Below are 20,220 nucleotides of genomic sequence, written 5' to 3'. Positions count from 1 at the left end.
AGTAATTAGCGACCGGAAATTGCGAATTCGCAAATGTTAAAAGTTTCATGAATTGCATTCAAGGAATCTCAAATAGAGATTCCTTAAATGCTATTCCTCACTAAAATGCGAATTCTGTAATAGTGAATTTTGCATTTGGGATGATGAATCCCAAATGCAAAAATTGCGCTCGCAAAGGGCCAGATTCTCAGAATCTGGCCTTTTGCGAGCCCAATTTCTCTTGATAAATCTGGCTGATAATGTGTTTACATCTAATATTCAGGGATAGTTATGTGTGGTTTCACTATTGTAACACTGCAGCAGCTCACCAATATTACTGCAAATAATCTCTCTGACGCCCTCCCATTTCTTATATGTGGGGCCTTGTTTTGATCTAAAGTGAACTTTTTGTTATGTATATTGCATGAAAGAAACTCAACATTTCGCTGAAAAATGGCTGTACTAGACTCTCACATCAGGTACTTAAAAAATTAATTAAAGGAAAACAGTATTTAAAACAAACTGTTTAAGAAATATTCAAGATCATTAGGGCAAAACTCTGGAGAATAGAGCTGACTCTGTCGGGGGCCCCCTGAAAGGCTGGAGCCCTGGGTCAGAGCCCACTTTGTCCATGCATTAAAACGTCTCTGGTTATGTGGAGCCTTCTGTATGTTTGAGTGAGATCTTTGAACATTCTTCGTAGCATGCCCTATGAATATCTGCAGTTCCCCTTTTCGTTCAAACGCAATTTTGGAGCAACTTGCCTAACTACATTGAAAACATCTAGGCGGACCGCTCCCCTGCCAACTTTCTTCTCCCTTTGGAACTTCCGCAGTGCAGTATTATTTGCAGGAGGGTGATACGTAATTGTGGGCCCTGCGAAACTAGTCTTGATGGTTCAATACGTCACGTTACGCAGCGCGTCTTAAGACGTCAATGTTAGTAATATCTCGTTTCATAAGGGGACCTCTGCCCAGTAATTCCCCAGACTTTCTCGCCCATCTCTTCATTAAAATTCCAGCAGCATCCCCCTGTTCCCTGGCTGCTTTACTACGGTCTGCGCTCTGCTTTTGTTCTTCCTTTGAATAGAGGTTGTTTAATGCCAAAGTGGAAGGGCAAACTTTTCAAAGGCATCTTGAATCTCTGAGCGGGGAGATTAGCCGGAGATCTGCAGGCAACACTTTTACTGAAATAGTTCCAGATGGAAAACACCACAAGCATAGGTGAGCTTGAAGATTTCAACAAAGAGGTTTATATGCACGAGTTCATATCAACATAGAAATTATTATTTGGTAGCTTGAGATAGTGATGTCATTAAAAAGCATGAGAAGTGCAAATAAGAAAATAAAAAAAGGTTCAACAAGAACTGCACTAACACAAAAAGTATTTTTTGTGAAATGCATAGTAGACACATCATTGTATTTTTCCGGTAGATATAGTGCCTTGATTTTTTTTACGTGCTCTTTGGGTGCTTCAAAAGCATGACTCTGGCGTGTATTAATTTTTCACATTGTATGTTCAAAGGTACCATGACTGGAGACGAAGACTACAGAGAAGAATTTACTTATGATCGAATGTCGACTATTGAGCGCGGACGTCAGGAAAATGGAAATGATCACAAAGATCCGAAGACCAGCGACCTCCAGTTAACAGAGAAGATCCCGCCTTGTTTTGGTTATAGAATGTGGATCTTTTCTTTGCTAATGGGGGTAAGATATATAACTTCACGTCTTTCTTAATAAATGAAAATATGCTAGTTTAGGAAATAATATACTAATAAGTGATATGATAGCATGTTCCTTTGTTTGCTCAAATGGGTTTAAAATTGTCTTTATCAAAACAAGTGTAACATACATTTACCCCATCATTCACATCCTTAGGCACTCCTGCCTCGTCAGGCTTACTTTACATTTTGCACCTGTGCAAGCTTTTAAATGCTTGTGCGAACTGAACATGGGTAACTGTACAATTTTACCATTGATCATGCATAGCAGGAACGTTTCTGGCTTGTTGACACATGCGCATAATTGATGCCTTATCACCTAGAAGGCCACTGCAAACATCATAATTTTTCAGCTGCTTGAAGAAGGATATCATTTTTGTGTGTGAATGTTGTTTATTCAAGTTTCTTTAACATTGCATCATTGCACTGTAGGTACATACATATACATTTGCATTTGCGTAAGGGGTGCCAGGGTCCTGCGGAAGGTGGGGAAAGACAAGCAGCATGGAACAAAGGTGCAGATCCATCAGTCAATCATGTTACTATACATGCGTTTACTCTCCTCTTCATGTACATATTTATCACAACCTTTATTCATTTCTCTGATTCGCAGAATCATTCAGGTTCAATGAGTGTTGTTCACTATCCAGTGATTCAGGTAAAGCTAATGTGTTCCCTGAAATGTGTATTTCTGCTGGGGCTCTACCTTCCTTCACCACCCACCATCCAGTTCTTCTTCCACTCTCTGCCCATCACCATGTTCTCCCAGAGCATCCAGCATTTGAACCCAATTTTCAAGCTCCTTTTCCCGCCTTTGCATCAGTGCGCACCCACTTAAGTCTACATTATCCGCCACCACCCACTCCAACAGATCCAAACTCCACTTATTGTGTTTCGGGCCAGCTGTTACCCTGCAGTTGCTGTTACCCTGGTTACTCTATGTAGCTCCCTGATTATACCCCACCACAAAACGTGAAGTTGCTTTCAGGACTAAGCTATGTGACAGAAATCTACTGGTATTGTCTGGCATCGAGCACATTCCTCTATTCTTGACGGACACGCTCTGTGTAATCGAAATGGTGTCAAATAGGCTCGATAAAGGAAATAGAATGTACCAGTTAAAGCGGGCATTGCTAGCTCCCTCGCGCACCCCTGCCTGTGCTCTGCTTTATTTGCCATCCGTTAATGGGGACTCAAGTTCCGGGTCCCAGGGTGCCCGTTTTGGGGAAATATTTGTATGTCTACCAAACTTTAGGACTGTGTATAGTCTGGATAGAACCTCCTTGGAGGAGCCAGGGTCCAGGATTATCTGGAGAACCTGCAACCGCACGGGTTCTTCCGGGAAAGTGGGCCAGATCACCCGAACCGTATACAACATACTCGCATGCTGGAGGGATTGTTGGGTTATCAATACCATAGTGCAACTCCACTTCCTCCGCCGAAATGAAATTACCATTTAAGTATAGGTCACCCACATTCTTGAATCCCCTTCTATCCAGCTTCCGACATCCACTGACTCCCAGATATGCAAAAAGGGGCTGTGCCACGAAAACGGGAAGAGTGGGGCATAGGGTGCAATTTATTATGACTTTTCTGATGGCTATTTCCCAGAAGAAGGACATTATTAATGCAGTTGAGATCACAGCCTAATACTTCATGTAAACGAAATGCATTAAAGTGGGAGCAGAGTAACATGTACAGTCAGTCACCCATTGGCAGTGCACTGAACTATTGTTTATATTAAGCCCCTTTTAATATTGAGTGGCTGGCAAAATTGAGTCATTTAGTATTCAGATTTTTTTTCATTCTGAACAGTGTTCCAGCATGGCATATTTTGAGATAATTTAGCTCACTTACTGGCATACGTTATCTATACCATACATCAATGTATGACATAAAGAAATTAAGAGGGTACAGATCATTAGAAAAAATATATAGTAAACTTTTTTTATCTGAGATTAATACAGTAGTTTGTCAATAGCTAAAATACTTCAAAATCTGAGTCAACACTCAAAGGGATAGTGATATTTACAAGCCAAAGAACCAAAAACGAGTAAAAATAAAAAAAAACAGTGAAAGACTCCTTGATTAGATGTATAGTGCCAGTACTTTATGAATACCCATTGTGGAGGCATGTATTACTGTAGAAGAATGTAATGTCTATCGTTAAAAACGGTATGAGTCAACAGTGGTCCTTGTGATTTGTTGGTAATCATCAGGACGAGAACAACGTTTGTATCACTAAATTGCTCCACATAAAATATGCATGATGAATTAATGAATTACACGAATCTATCATATTCCGAACCATTTAATAAGTCACAGCAATTCAAAATGTGCTTGCAATGTAAAGTTTCTCTAATAGGCCCCGTTTAAATCTGAAACCAGATAAGCTCAGCAGGACCAACAGTAGGTTATTAGTGAATCGGAAAGCAGCGTGGAGCCCGATGTACCATTGCTTGTGGAAAAAGGCACTTACTTGTGATGAATCCTGAAAAAGGCTGAAGGATAGATTAAGGTTGTTTGGGTTATTTACAGGGGCGGCTCCTCCGCTAAGGCGAAGGAGCATCACCCTACTGCTCTCAGAGCAGGGCAGTAAAATAAAACGATAATAACGTGATTATCATTTTATTTTTTTTGTAGCTGCAGGACTGGGTTAGGGCGGGGTGGGGCTGATGGCACGGGGGAGAGTGATTTGCACAATCCCTAAGTGCACATGACTGTTTGGCCAGCCTCTTGAGCCGACCTAAACCATCATGTGCATTTTGCATGTTCCCCACCTCGCTGCTTTACACAGCCTGGTGAGGAACATGCAAAGCCTCCCTGTCCCTGTCTGAGCGCCAAACCACGGCACTCAGATCAATCACAACGATGCATTGCAGCATTGTGATTGGCTCAGGGGAGCCGGGTGCTTCCTGCTGCTGGGACTTCAGGAAGAAGGAAGCTGAACAAGACGCAGGAGAGGCGGCGGCTGGCGAAAAGGTAAGTGGTATTTAAAAAATATATATATTTTCTGCCCTGCCTCCGCCCCTCCAATGCCATTACGTGCCAGCCACTACTGGTTATTTGTAGAGGCGAAAGAGACAAGAGCATTAATTATTGCAGTCACATAATGTGAAGTAAAAAAATGGTGGAGGAACAAGAGAATCCCGTTTCTACACTCTGCCTGTTGCCAGAAATAGTCAGATTAGATTTGCATGATTTTGGACATACGTACAGGGATGTGTTATAAGAATATAATTTTTAGAATATCCTTTGACATAAACGTTGTGTCCTAAATATTGTGTACAGAAATATCACTTTCTTGCAGTTAGTAATACAAAATCTACACCCAGTTGGCCTATTATTTTCTTAACAATAATGTAACCAAATGGGAGCTTCGTATTCCTTTTATAAAAAGCCTGTCTCAAATTTCCCTAAAACAGGCGACTTGTGCCATCTCTAGTCAACTATACTTATAGATGCTGGAAATAACTACACTGGAGTTTAGAAGGTGAATAAACAATAAAGATGACCTTATATTGTGTTTTTATTTTGTCACATTTGCTGTTAGATCAAAGGCAGAGTTCACATGTCAGTCTATGTCTCCTGACAAATGGCTGCTTATTCTTTTAACACGGAGACGGATGTTTAGGCTTCCTTCTCTGACAATAAAGTTAGATGTGTCAAACTTAGAGGATTTTGTAAAGTCTACTACCTGATAATCTTTCTGGGGTACAGGGAGAGTGGTGAAAGGGAAGGCTGTAAGATATATTTTTTTCTTACAAACATTTAAATACAGCAATTACTTGGTGATGTACAACTGATAAATATTTGCTGACTCAATTGAATTCCAACACATTCGTTTTGTGCTATATTGTTTTATTTGTAAAACTAAATGTCTGTGTGAATGTGGAACCAATCCAATGAAAAGTGAGCTGTCTGTAAATGACAATGCACTTCTATACCATGCTTAAATAATATATTTTCAACTGTGTACTCCAAAATGCACCATTAGGTACATACCACACCCATATCACTCTCCTGCTGGATGGACGTGGCTCATTTGCTATACCTTTTCCTTGTGTGAAGCTTGTATTTTTCACAGTCACTAGGACTTCCTTGATGTTACATGGATGGCAGCACCCCCACTCTGAAAATTGTCCCAGCAGCACTGTCTCTAATAAAGAAATTACGTAATTGCTCTACTGTAATAAGTGATTACAATTGAGTTCTGACTTTATAATGCCTGGTGCCAGAGCCAGCAGCCAAGGGGAAAGGTAGGATACTGAGCATTACTAAATCTGCAGTTTAAATTGTGAAAACAATACCTGATTTTTCTTATTTTGCTCTATGACCCGCAGATATTAGATATTTATGGTAACATGTTTATTTTGTGCATACTTTAGGTAATTATAGGAAAGGTAGAATTTCTCTGCATTTTTCTACCTATTGCTGGCAACAGCGTTTTTCAATCCTATTTTATAATAAACTGATACTAATATATTTTTGCAACATTTATCTAACTGTTCTTTGGTGTTTTTGATTATGCAGGACATATTCCACTTGTATTCATCATCCCTTCATACATACCATCTCTTTCGTATGAAATAGCAACACACCAAGTATTTAAGTAGTTTTGTGGGAAGGGTATGGTGTGACAGTGTATTATAAGGAATAAAGGACCCCCTGACATACTTTATAAGGATATTGAAAGTCACCTCAGAACATCATGATCCTATAAAAGAACTTGGCCTTTGCCCTCATTCCTCTCTATATGGTCATGGAACTCCTCTGTGATTTGCATATCCTTATAATGAACGGCAGTGGGTACTTTATCCCATATATGCAATATTTGGACATAAAACTCAGAGGTAGATACAGAACTGCATATTTGAAGGTGAAATTTGCTCTTTATCTCCATATAAAAAATGCTCTCTAGACCTGGCTGCGCTGGTGGTAGTTCACATTTTTTGAAATAGGGGGAGCAGGACAACAGGGGGATATTTTATTTCCAAGTTAATCACTTGAAAAAAAAGTCTCTATTTACAGTGAGTTTAGGGCACCGAAAATGAATGCTATCAGAAGATCTGATGAGCACAATATGAACCCAAGCAATAACAAATTGGATACAACTAAATAGTCAGTTTACCAAAGGCCGTTACACACTGAAGCTACCCCAAATGGAAAGAAATGAATGCTGTACATCGAAAAGAAGACTTGAGCAATTACTTAATAAACATTGTCCTTTTAGGTTAGGAAATCAACAAAAGTACGTTCTACTACATTTAAATCGGGATTTCTTTCTCTTTATGTAGCTGACGTTTCATTTAGTTCCATTCCACCATAAAAATGCCATAAACACATTTGTGTTGAGAAGTGAACTCTTGTGAAAGATGCACTTGTGTGCAGTACCGCGCGGCCCAAACAAGAATGTGGAGTGGCATTCTTTCATGTTCATCTCATCAGAAATGCCTACAGTGTGTTCCTCCTTTCAAGCAGTCCCTTGAAGTTCAAGTCACATCTACCCAGCTCAAAGTACAAAGGATGGCCTCTTAAGTGTCCCTTTGTGTATTTGCCAAGTCAAGTAACATCTTATGACTTAGTGCCTTCTTTTGTTAAGCGCGTTCAGCCTGCAAAACATGATCTTTTGACCTGCCTAGGATTTACGCAAGTGAACCCGTTTACTAATAATTAGAAATCGTGTAGGGCCTGGCTTTTCAAGTAACTCAAGTGTTTGTTTGCCATTTGAAAACTCGAATAGAGCTCTTATATTTTGGAAAAAATTAAGTACCAACTCCATTTTCTTTACAGAGCGGTCTTCTTATAACATCTGGATATTCACTTTACCTGGGGAACGTTTTCTCCAACGAAATGGATTATTTACGCTGTGCAGGAGGTTCAGTAAGCATTGTTTTTGTTATTATTTTCGTTGGTAATTGGTGCTTTAATTATTTAAACGTGCTTTATAATGGATCTTTATAACAGTTATCTTTATAACTTTAGACCAGGGCAGCCACCTCCTCCTCCCCAAAAAGTTGGCGGGCCGTCACCCCTGCGGGGCGCATTCTGCCGCAAGGCAGCCGGGTTTTTTTGGGCACAGCCACCTTGCCCTTTGAGCCGCCGATGCTGCTGGCGCCCTTCACCATGGTTCTGGGTGGAGGGGAGAAGAAAAGTTCAAGACAAAAAGGTAGGGGAAAGAAGAAGCAAGGTAAAAGAAGGAAGTAAAATAAAACAAGAGAAAAGTTGAAAAAAAGTTGTAAAAGTAGAAATAAAATGAAAAATATAAACCTAGGCACAGAGAGAGATAGGTAATAACTAAAGAAAGTTTGAAAAAGTGGGTGAAAAGACCAGGATTGAAGAGATAGGAGCTAGATGCTAAAGTAGGCCCAAAACCATAGCCAGAGTGTGAAATCCAAGATGGCTCCGCCCGTCGCGACCGCCTGGGTAGGTTCGCGCGATATTTAGCGCGATCACGCACTTTTGTAGTGCGAACGAGAAGATGAGTTCCCGAACATGTGTTGCACAACGCGAACACGTTACTTGTGACCCGGAACAGGAAATAAGGGAACGCAAGCGGGCGGGACAAACCTCTTGGGTAACTTAGCGCGCTAGCCATCTCGAGCATGCAGGCAGCGCCCCGAACACGCGCACCGCGCTCCCGAAGACGAAAAACGGCGCGCGAACGGGTCTAGCAAGCAACTACGCATGTCCGCGGAGCTACGCGTAGGTCGTGGAGTGCAAGTGCGTCTTCACGTAGCTCCGCGGAGTGCGGCTCCGCGAACTACGCCCAGGGTTAATCTGCATAACCTATGTTCTTCTGCTGCAACTGCCCTTTGCAATGCTGTATTGGGTGTTGTGATTGGTGCTGCGATTCCTGAGATTACCCGCCTCAAAGGTTTGGGCTCTCTCTTTATTATATTAGTATAGATTTTGAGCTAATTCAAGCCCTTATGATGCCAAACAATATTAAAATAAACGTTAAAGATTCAGAAATGGGGGCCCCGAAACCAGTTAAAAGCTTAAGCTGCCCAGCCGCCGCCATCTAAATAGTACCAAAAGAAACTTAAACAAGTATTGATAAAGCCATTTATTTTGCACTTGGGTCTAGATTATTTGTTGTCCTGCAGCTGCAATACTTTATATGAAATTCAGTATTTAGGCAACGTATTCCCCTAATATTCAATTAAGACATATGAACGTTTTGCTTGAAATGTATTCCAGATATTTCTAATAATGAATATATCCCCCTTCATATAATGGCATTCTTGCTGCAACAGTGAAAATTAAAGCACACCTGAGATTTTTCACCATTCATTTAGGGGAAATCTTTTCCTTAATTTTCATTCCCCGCCTTGTCCCTCTCATCTCCTCTTTCTATATGTACATTTATTTCTCTGACTAAACAGTGGCCTCTAACTCAGCTAAATAAAACTACTTGGATGGTTTAGAATAAAGGAGAAAGTCGAAGAGGTAAAAAGAACAGAAAAGTGAGCGAGGTAAGGTTGAAGGAGAAGCGAGGTAGAGATAGAGATGACAGAGAGATAGGTAGGGTATGAAGTAAGGTAAAGAGGGAAAGATGAGGTAACCTGAAAGAAAAATACAAAGAGGTAGAAAGCGGATGAGGTATATAAAAAAGAGAGGAAGAAAAATAAGTAAAGTTTTATGCTAAAGTAAAGAAGTAAAGCTAGTGATAGGTAGTAGGAAATATAGAGAGATGGAGAGGAGCAGGGCACATTGATTAGTAGGCAGAGAGAGAGAGAGAGAGGGAGGTAATTAGAAAGAGGTGAGTTTTGCAGAGGTATAGGAGGAGACATACAGACGTTGACATGGAGGGCATCTAGTGAGAGAGGACATGGAACTACTCAGAGTCTACCTTAGGGGAACAGCAGAAAAGAAAAAATAAATGGAACATTTCATTTCAGAGGCCTACTAGAGGATTTTAAATCAAATGAACATTATGCTACAGTACAGAAACCTCTTGAAGGTAAAGGAATTCATGAAAGTGCACTACTGATCCCAACAGGCAACACTAAGTTGAACTCACTTGTGAGGCCCTCTGAGGGCTAATTAAATAAAGGACATGCAGAGGAGAGTGCCTTTCCAGCTATCCTGTGCAGTTGACCAAGGAGCTGTTGCTCTGAAATGCATAGGGCAAGATATGCATCTGAATGAAAATGGCAGTTTCCTTTTATTAAAGAATCAGTAGAATTAATCTGCTCTTGAACTGGGGATCTTTTGTTGAAAGATATATATATCGCCAGTAGGTAGTTATAGTTAGGACAAAGTTTCCATAGGAATTTTTTTTTTGATTTGCTTATAACTTTGGCGTCCGATGACGAATCTTTACGAAATTTTCCCAATTTTTTTTTTCAGATCAGCTCCTATCTTAAAAGTTTGGGGGTGATTCGTCAAGGGGGAGGATGAGAAAAAAGGGGGGTCCCAAAAAGTGTTTTCTCCATGCAATTTCCATAGGAAACTTTAGATAAGGCTACAGGTCAAACTGCTGAACAGAATTACGCCAAATTTGGCTGGGAGAAAGGTCTTGGTCTAGAAAGCACGCTTTTGTTTAAATGATGTAAATCCGTTCAGTAATTTTTGAAAAGTATTAAAATTTACAGATATCGATATTTGAGAATTTTGACATCTGATTGGCTGAGGCGTTACGAGCATGAGCTTGTGGCTCATTTGCTACTAACGGTTGAAACTAGGAAGTGTTGGCAGCCATTTTGTGACTCAGTTCGTCAGCTTGCCTCTCTCACTCTACAAGCCATTGGGTCCGTAGTTGTACCTCTGCGAGGCAAAACTGAACATATACCGCAGCTCTGTCTGAGCGAGATCACATCACCAGCTCGCAGCTATGCCTTTAGAAGCCAGTCCGTCGGCTCGCAGCTCTGCGTCTGTGAGCCGTTGGGCCCACAGCTCTACCTCTGTGAGCCAGCCCGTTAGCTCATAGCTGTGTCTATGCTAGCAGCCTTTCGGCCCGTTGATCTCCCTCTGCAACTCAGCCGGTCGGCTCGCAGCCCGGGTCCGCAGCTCTACCTCTGCGAGCCAGCCCGTTAGCTCGTAGCTATGTCTCTGCTAGCAGACCCGTCGACCCGTTGCTCTCCCTCTGCGAGTCAGACCACAGCTCTCCCTCTGCAAGCCAGTGCGCTGCTGTGCCTTTGCGAGCCGACAACCTGTAGCTCTCCCTCTGTGAGCCGAGCCCATGGGCCACAGCTCCCCTCTGCGAGCCTGCCCGACAGCCTGCAGGTCTCCCTCTGATAGCCGGACCTCAGTGGCTACTCTACGAGCTGATATTGGAAATATAAGGCAGCTCTAAAAAGAGCCCTTGTGTTTAATATTTGGAACTACATGTAAGTGCGGATGCACAGCTTCAGGTTATTCAGAAAAACTCGATTTCCCTGATCTGTCAAGTGTAATCCATCACTTCTGTAGATATGAGCCATATCAAAACGTTTGTTGTTGTTGTAGATCGACCCCAACATATGGTCTCTGAGGTATGCAGACACAGCTTTGTTGGCATTCTTCCTAGATTTTTCAATCTGATGACAACATTGGTTTGCCCATTTCCACTTCTGTCTTTGGCATATATTGGAATATACAAAGACAGTTTGAGGCAAAAGCAACATCAATTGTCCAAAGGTGTCCTTCATAAGCATTTCCAAACCTACCCCAGTCCATGTGCCTAGGTCGTTACCACCACAGTGCACAATCATGAGGTCAGGGTGTTGGAGATGCAACAGGTTTTACCCAAAGGCAGCAAATGGTTCCACTTCAATCCTCTCTTTGCAAACCATTTTATGTCCACATTTTGTAAACCTAGGTCTAAGTCAATGCGTCCCTGTTCTGCATACCTCTTGCACCAGAAAACATAGCTATGTCCTACGATCCACACTAGCATTTTGAAGATATTGCTGGAAGATATGGATAGATGTCTGTAGCTCATACAGTCCGTTCATAGAATAAGAGATATGTTTAAAGATCGGTAACTACTTTTTTTTCTCCATACAAACCATTAACTGATTGGGAGATGAAAAGCATTGTTTCCTAAAAAGTAGGGTGCATATTAGTTATGAGGAAAAGCATCTTTGTCATTGTTTAATAAAAAAGCAGTGTAACAGGGAGTACATATTATAGGATAACATTTGCTCAGCTCAACCGCACCTGCTAAGTGCATTTGGGAGGTACAATTCGAACTTAAATGAATAGTGAACTTTTAACCTGCATATGCTTTTTAAATGTTTGAGAAAATGTTGCAAAAAAAATATCATTAGGTTTAAAAAAATGATGAAAAAAAGATGATCTTTTAACCTGCACCTGTCGTAGAATGTTTTAGAAAGTGTGTTGATAGAATACGTTGAACTTCTCACCTGTATGTGTCCTTAAACATTAAAAAAATGTTTAGATGGAAAGTAAAAAAATAACCAATAGAGAGAAGTTTTGCAATCTAAAAAAATCAAGGAACTATTCTGATTTGTTCTTTACATGTATTTATGTGTGGAGCAACAGGGAAATTGTGCCATTTCTGATTCCATTCTTGATGTGAGGTTCTGTGAATTCTGAACCCATTTTTAGGTTTCGTAACCTGGCGAGGGGCGAAGCCCCTCCCAGATCGAAATCTGTTGTTTTTAATAGTGAGGTTAGGACAGCCTCTGTTTCCAATTGGCTAGCTCCATAAATGGAGGCTAGCCATTGGGAGGCAGAGGCTGTCAATCGCGCTTTCTCACGAAAACGCGATTCGGGGGCGTTTCTGGTGCTTTTTTTAAGCCCCGCCCCTTTGTCCCGGGCCGCGCTGCGATTGGCTGCCGGCCCGGGACACCCCCGTGACGTCATTCCCGGGCCGCGCTGTGATTGGCTGCCGGCCCGGGACACCCCCGTGACGTCAGCCAATCACAGCGCGGCCCGGGACCTGACTTGTTTACATTTCCTGTCATCAGCACAATTGTGCAATTAAAGTTAGACATTACAAACTAACACCGAGCATTAAAATGTAACTTCAATTTTATAAACTGAAATTTTCTGTGCATTTTTCCCTATATTTGGCTCCGAATGGGTAAATAGGAGCGCATTAGGCTGAAGAACGGAAGTCTGGACGAAATTCCACTGAACAGAAAGCCAATGAATTCCCTACTTAACGTAACGTAAACATCAATATCAGCTATACAGCCAGGACTCAGACCGGCGACCTGCAGTTTACACAGATCTCTGCAGCAGGAACGTTAGCCTGCTGAGCCATGTTAACCGTCTGATAATAGAGGCTTAACCGTGTATGCTAAAGTAAAGACAGACCCGTGCAGCAACCCCGTGAACCGTTTGAGTCATGTAACCACACTGCAACCTGAAAATCACGGACAGAGCTCTGCAACATCAACCTTATCGACTGAGCTACTGAACCATCTGAAGCGTTCACCAGATTGAAACCAGCAACCTGCAGATTCCAGGCAGAGCTCAGCTGTGATAACCAGATGAAACCCCACCGCATTGCTCTGCTTTGCAATCTACAGCAGCAGCAATATTAAGAGTGTCGTGTTAACCATGCATGGTACGCTCTGATCTCTGCAGGAACATTAACCAGCTGAGCCATGCTAACCAGATTGGAAACAAAAGCCTGCAAATTACAGAGAAATCCCCACAGGATGTTCCCCAGAAAAGTCTGATCGCGTAGGAACGTTTCAAATGATGTGGAAAACTAGAAAACTCCAATGCATCTCCCAGGAGCTAGTTCGGGGGATTTTTCCAGCGCTTGTCACGCTCGGAAGTGGACACGGGACAGAGGGAAGCGGGCGCAGGATTCCCCAGCACCAGCCACCTGCAGGACAGCAGTCTGTGTTTTCGTAACAATAAGGGTCTGTTGACACAGATTAGTACTGGGGGTCAGGTGTCAACGGGGTCGTGACATGAGAAAGGAAAGCAATAATTAAGCGTGTGCCTGGCTGGCTGCCTGACCCGCAGGGTGCGGGGGAGGGGCGGAGGCAGAGACAGAGGTTGCATGAGTAACGGGGCTGAGGGGAAGCCGGGTTCTGCAGGAAAGGCCGCTCTCGGGCGGTGGCGGGAAGAGGACCGCGTGTTTTCAGCACAACCGTTGGACAAGCTGCAAACTTCACAGGGAGCGCCAGCCACCGCGTGCCAGCATGGGTAGGATGAGACCCAAGCAGCAGAAACACAGGGAAACGCTTTACAAATCAAAAATGCTTCATTATTTCGTACACGCGTGTTTTCAATATGATGCATTACATTACACGACTGGATTGAGAGGCTTTTAATACAATTCACAGTTCGAGCGCGTAAACTTAGAAAGATATAAGTATACGCACGGTGCTGCCATGACAGACTCAAGAGGTCATTTAGAATTTGGAGTGTAATGCACAGGTCCTCAAAATGATTATCAATCCAGCAATACTAAAGTAAAGCAAACCAGACATGATTGTTTTTGCACAACACACACTCCCTCGATTTATCCGCGAACACTCTTAAATGTGGCATTTAATTAATAATGGGGCACAGTGAGATAATGGGGTCTTCCACAGTTTGTCAATGGGAGACGTTGGGGTTAGAAGCCGGGGTCTCATCTCCAGAGTCTCTAGAGTTACACTAATGGGCTGTGCTTTGTGTACACATGGCCTTCAGGACGTACATGTTCACTGTGCGTAATAAAGCTACTTTACAAAGGCAAACATCACACGATGGGCCAGTCTAAGAGCATATAAGAAATCCTTCTAGTAACCAGTTGAGCAAAGGAGCGGAACCGGTTTGGGGGTCTCAAGAAAATCGTCGATTTCAGGCCTCCAGTGAACAAGTGGGATCAAGTATCTCTAGTGTCCGGTGATATATTTAGTATTGGACACAACAACAATACTAGGGACACCCCTTTAAGACTTGACTCTCATGATAGCGAAACAGCAGTCAAAAGCTTACTCTGGGAGGCGGTGTTGACTCAGAAGGCAGCAATATCACTTGAAAATGCTACCAGTTCAGGTAGTAGTTGTAGTTTGTAAATAAAAGTTTAATACACACAGACATCCAAATACCTCATAGAAAATGCAATACTCAAAAGAGATCCATACCCCGTTACTTAACTGAAGATCTGCTCAACGATGTTTCTATCTCAATCAAAATAATGTTCAGTTACTTTCATTCTTTTAGTGTGCGGTACATTGTTTTACTGTAGTTTGTTGGTGCTCACAAGTCCCCACAGAGAGTTGAAGTGTTAAAGTACAGTATCTTGGTAGAACGCAGTTTGAGTATTACAGCCGTGTGGTTATCAGAGGAACTTTTCTCTAAAATTGTCACTTGCGGTCAACTTTTTTCCACGCTTAGACGGTGCCAAGAGCTCGGAGGGACATAGACAGGGCATTGAAAGGCTCACACGAATCAGACCTTGATGTTCAGCTCCACAAAGTCCACCTACATGATAAATCTACTTCAAGATAATGAAGAGGGCCAAAGTTAGACCTCAAGGCTCTGGAGGAGGCAGCTTGGGGCACACGACAGCAGGGCACATAGGGCTCATCAGAAGTCCTTGTAGAAGCTGATTCTTACCCTGGACCTATGTGAGTGTAAAATTGTATTGGCACTTCCTGCCCTGTGCATCTCCTAGGTGACTTCTTCTCTCGAACAGCAGAGACCTCACGCAGTTCCCACAAGGTTCTCAATCAGCTAGGCCAGTGGTTCTTAATCTGTGGTTTATGGTCCCATGGGGGTCACAACACCTAGTCAGGGGATCGGCAATGGTTTGTAAATTTACCCAAAAATGAGCAGATTAATAATGTACATACAAATACAAAATAAAAATAAAAAATGGAAAGTTTTAAAGCCTCTGTAAACGCGTAGCAATTTGAAATTGGAATCTAAAAATTAAGTCTGTAGCCGTATCTTTATTTGTGGGGGCAAGTACAGGAACCTAAAGAGAGCATGCATTAGGAGCAAAAAAGACATTTATATGCTAGAGTATACCATATTGCTTCCATTTTTTTTTTAAATGAAACGAAAATTTGAAAAGCTCCAACTTTCCCATTAAAATGTAGATTTTCCAATCTTTTTCCTTTGTGAATTAAAAACAATATGCCATCTTTGTGTATGTGTTTGCTGTATACTTGCTGTGCTTATTTTTCTAATATTTTCATATTCAAATCAAATAAATTGTTTAGACGGGGACCTCAGTTTCCAGGAGGGATTCTTAGATGGTCAACAGAAGTCAAAAGGTAAAGAACCGCAGGACTAGACTGTTGGACTTCTCTTCCACGAAGGTTCTCCTCTGTAGGGCACTTTCAAGTACCATTTTCTACAGCAAGCAGTGCTCTCCTTCCTCGAAGACATCCCAGCAACACTTGTAGCAGATATCTGACCCAACTTTTTCTTGGTTCTAGGGAGCCCAGAATCAGAGATTCCCACCCTGGCACACTGCAATATTTCCACCCACACTGGTGTGTAGTTCCTCTTTGGTCAATGAGAAATACTGGCACTCTGAGCAGGGCAATTTATCAGTATTCATTTGCAGAGGTGACCAATCAGCTTTGGTGCATAGTTCAAACTTTGTGGGCTCTTTCAATCACATTCTGCATGCCCCATGCATAATATTACAATACCAGGCGGACGTTCAACGGCAGTCATTTTCTGGGCTGTTTTGACAAAGATATGCCTTTTTTTGTCAAGCAGATTAAGGCAGGAAAGATGGGACCAAGTTGAAAGTGCACTGGCAGGGGAACAAAAGGGACATATAAAGGGGGAATGCGACATTCCCCACCCTCTGTATATTCAAATCCACTTCAGTGAAACTCTGGAAACAGGAAAGAAATGTCTCAGTGCATGCTCCCAGATCAAACACCTGAGCAGCTTCGCCGAAGACCCTTCATTTTTTAATGCTATTCACTCAAAGGCAAGCCAAACCACACAGAGAGGCACTACTCTTATCCTGCATCACATACACAGGGCACATACACCTTTCATGCTGACAGCAGTGAAATGTTCTGGTTAAAGCGAACATGGTCAACCATGTACATGGGGAAGGTCAAAATCATCTATTCCTGAAGGAGACAGGGGAAAAGACCTGTCACATTTCTAGATCAAAGCTGCCACCACTGCCAGCCTCTCAAAGCCCAAAGAAGAGAGAGCAATAGCGACTCTCTTAACAAGCATTTACAATGCAACGGTTTCGCCTTTGGAAAAGTTAGAGCGATTGGCAATGTAAAGGACAATGCCATTTATTTATCTGTTTTCAAAACCAACACAAATACAAATGTTGTCATTTACAATGCCAATAGCTCAAACTTTTCCAAAGGCGAAACCGTTGCATTGTAAATGCTTGTTATAAATGGCATGGTTTTGTTACGAATTTGATAATAGCAAACCGTAACTAGTGAGTTCGGCAAGTACGAGTGATCTCGTCACGCTAGACTTACAGATTCACTACGTATGTGGAGATTTCGTTCTGAACCATAGGTTTCATTTTGTGTATGGCAGCCATTTTGTGGTTGCCCTCACATAGGCCGATGACTGTGGCTGAACTAGTCTTTTAAAGGACATGTACACCTTAGCTCGAGTTTGTGCTGACTTCTGTTTGACCTGAGTGAACTGACCCTGTTGCCTGAAGCTGACCTTGTTAAACCAGTTCCTGCCCTTTAGCTGATCAAGATTAAGGATCAGAGCACAGGACATCATAAAGTTTTACTGCACACAAATATGCCTTATCCTACTCTCACCTGTTTCTGCTCCTTTCTTTATGGTCTATTTGTGATTGGGTTGTGGCCTTTTTTATTATGGGTTCGTTTGTCCTGTCTAAAGAAGAATGTTGGGTTTGACCGATGATTGATCATGGGCTGGGCAACTGAAAAGTGGGTTTTACCGTCATGCGATACCTCTGGTGTGGATACATGTGATTGGACAGTTTGTAAATGTTAGGTATTTGTCTGGAATGTGATTTTCGGCATAAAAAGGGATGACTTGCTTTGTAAAATTGAGCAGTCTCCTGAGAACTCATACCGTGATGATTTCTAGGACTTCTGTTACTGGCTGCAGTCAATAAATTCGATCTTTGACGTCACCACGAAGAGTCCCGTGTCTCTGCATTCTAAGACAGGTGAACCCGAAGACTTTGGGCGTGCCCCTGGCGTCGCTGGGTCTTAAATAACCCGGTTCTTCAGTTGGCGCTTCCAACGTGGGGCGACTTCAGCGGTACCGGTCCAAGCCTGAAGATCGTGAGGAGCTTCGTGAGGAAATTCTGGAGGACAGCCACCACTTCATCGACCCCGGTATGTCGAACGTGGACTGAAGGTCTTTGCTACGAGGCTTCCCGCTTTCCTGACGGCTACGAAGGACCGCTGCCCTGACTGTCGCCCTGTCTTGGACCCATTTGTGATGCTTTGTACGGCAAGACGATAGACGGGTCTTCTGGTGGCGTGACTGATACCTCAGTTAAGTATACGTGGGTCGCTTCCAGTCCTTAGTTTTTGGTCCTTTGGTTCTTAGTTTGTTTGGTCCTTAGTTTTGATTTGAAAATTGCAATTTCCAAAGCCGAGGGTCTCGTATATTTACGAGTTTATCGGTAGGGATAATCCCTTGAAGTTTGAAGCTCGATTAGTGAGCGAAGATGCCTAATCGTAGCAAATTTGGTACTTGGTTTGGTTGTGGTTGCAATAGGGATTCCCGATTGGAGGATTCGTGTCCGATACCTCCGGTTGGAACTCCGACTTATGAGCTCTATTCTAAACACGGCGCGGGCCCCATTATGTTCAATGAAGTATGGGTCCACTACACTAGAAAAGACGGTGTCTTACAATGGCCCCAACATGGTAGCTTTAATACAGAGATTTTAGACAATTTAGAAACTAAATTATTTAGGAAGAAAGCCCGGCCGGCAATGTTTGACTCCTTTCGCCTTTGGCGTAAAGAAGCCAGACAACGAGAAATTAAACAAGCTAAAAGAGATAAGAGAGAAAAGGATGTATCAATAATGCAAGCTGCTAGGCAGTTTCAAGAAAACGAAGAAGATAAAGCAATTGAGGTGTCAGATAGGCAACGTTGCATGGCCATGGATAAATGTTATCCGGCCTTGCCGTCTTCTCCTCCGAAAGCGATTGAAGATCTTGAAAAAGATTCTTTGATCTCTCATTTACTGAGATTGCCACCTGCTTATGTGCAGGGTGCTACTGCGCCTCCATTACCAACGGTTCTTCCACCCTTTGTTGTTCAACCTCCTGCTGTTGTTCAGCCACCCGGTGCTCCACAGATGGTTTTACCTTCTCCTGTGCAACCCGCTCTAGGGTCGCCATCTTTGCTACCAACTTTGCCTCAAGCTTCTTTGCCTTCTACTTCTGTTTCTTCGCCTCCGACTGTTCTTATGCCTACACCTTCTTTGCCTCAGAATACTTGTTCTCCTGTTCTTATGTCTGCTTCTTCTCCTTCTGCTCGAAAACTAATGACCGAGACTGTTGTTAGTCTGCTTTCTCCATTGTTTGGGTCACTGAATATGACCCCTGTTTCGGAACGTAAGCAGAGTCGTAGTCAGCTTCCTAGTTCCGAGGAACGGTCAGTGTTGGATTTGTTGGCTCGTAGATGGATTTTGAATGCTTCAAGGTATAATTTGCCAGCGGTTATGGATGTTTTCTTTCAGTGGGAACCGCCTAAGCAAAGGTATGTTTTCGATGTGATGTGTACTTTCCTGCGTCAGGATTGGGAAGATAATGAGTTGGGTCCAATTCCGCAGGATGTGCTTGATGTTCAGTCAGATTTTGCTAAAAGGATGATAGTGGACACTGATGTTACAGATGCTGTAGAGACGATATTGGCTTTTAGATCTAGACTTCCGCCTCAGACGTTGTATGAACCTGATCCCTCTGTTAGGAGGAAAGTGAGACAGTATCCAATGAGAGAGGTTCCTCCACTTTGGAAAGAAGGAGACGCAACTGCTAATCCGCCTGTTTTGCCTAATTTTCAGCGAATATGGGTACATGTCCCTTGGAAGAGAGCAGAGGTCTTGGCTCTTAAGCAGACCTTACCTGATCCTCGTAAGAATCCTGCTGGCTACTACAAAGAATTGTCCCAGACAGTAAATGCGTGTATCATGAATTTAGCCGACATAGACATGTTGATGGGTAATGTAGTTCCGCAACCTTTGTGGGCGAAGATTCATCATGAGAATCATGCAGCAGAGTTAGGTGATACTTGGGCGAATATTGTTGCTGCAGATGGTAGACAAGTAGGAGGTGCTAAACCTGAACCCTTAGTTACAGAATTACCTGCTAGAATTATTACTTTGATGAAGACGATGATGCCTGCTTTACGAGTGAATTGGGATAAGTTAGCAGCATGCAAGCAGAAGAAAGATGAGAGGGTGTCTGACTTCTTTACTAGGTTTGAAGAGACGATTATCGATCACAGTGGTCAGGATATGAGTACGGAAGGTGGTCAAAGGTTGTTCGTGGATAAATTTGTCTTTATTTTGCTTCCCGAACTTTCTAATAAGTTGAAGGACTCTGAGAGTTCATGGGCCGTTTCTTCGTCGGCCCAGATATTGGCTACTGCTCAATATTATGAGAATA

At 42.6% G+C, this 20,220-nt stretch overlaps 1 protein-coding gene across 1 annotated transcript in view; it reads left to right on the top strand.

Annotated features, from left to right (window-relative positions):
- Positions 1-1,125: 1,125 nt before the first annotated feature.
- MLC1 (modulator of VRAC current 1) overlaps positions 1,126-20,220 on the top strand; it is a 304,614-nt gene continuing 285,519 nt past the window's right edge. The window contains exons 1-3 of the mRNA XM_078656639.1: positions 1,126-1,202; positions 1,504-1,688; positions 7,496-7,585. Of these exons, the coding sequence (XP_078512765.1) occupies positions 1,181-1,202; positions 1,504-1,688; positions 7,496-7,585 (297 nt within the window). The 5' untranslated portion in view covers positions 1,126-1,180. The remainder of the gene's footprint in view (positions 1,203-1,503; positions 1,689-7,495; positions 7,586-20,220) is intronic.

This window comes from Lissotriton helveticus, chromosome 1_1, assembly GCF_964261635.1.
Source record: "Lissotriton helveticus chromosome 1_1, aLisHel1.1, whole genome shotgun sequence".
In the NCBI taxonomy this organism is placed as follows: Eukaryota; Metazoa; Chordata; class Amphibia; order Caudata; family Salamandridae; genus Lissotriton; species Lissotriton helveticus.
The sequence above is the reverse complement of the archived record's forward strand: the minus strand, read 5'-3'. Positions and strand labels throughout refer to the sequence as shown.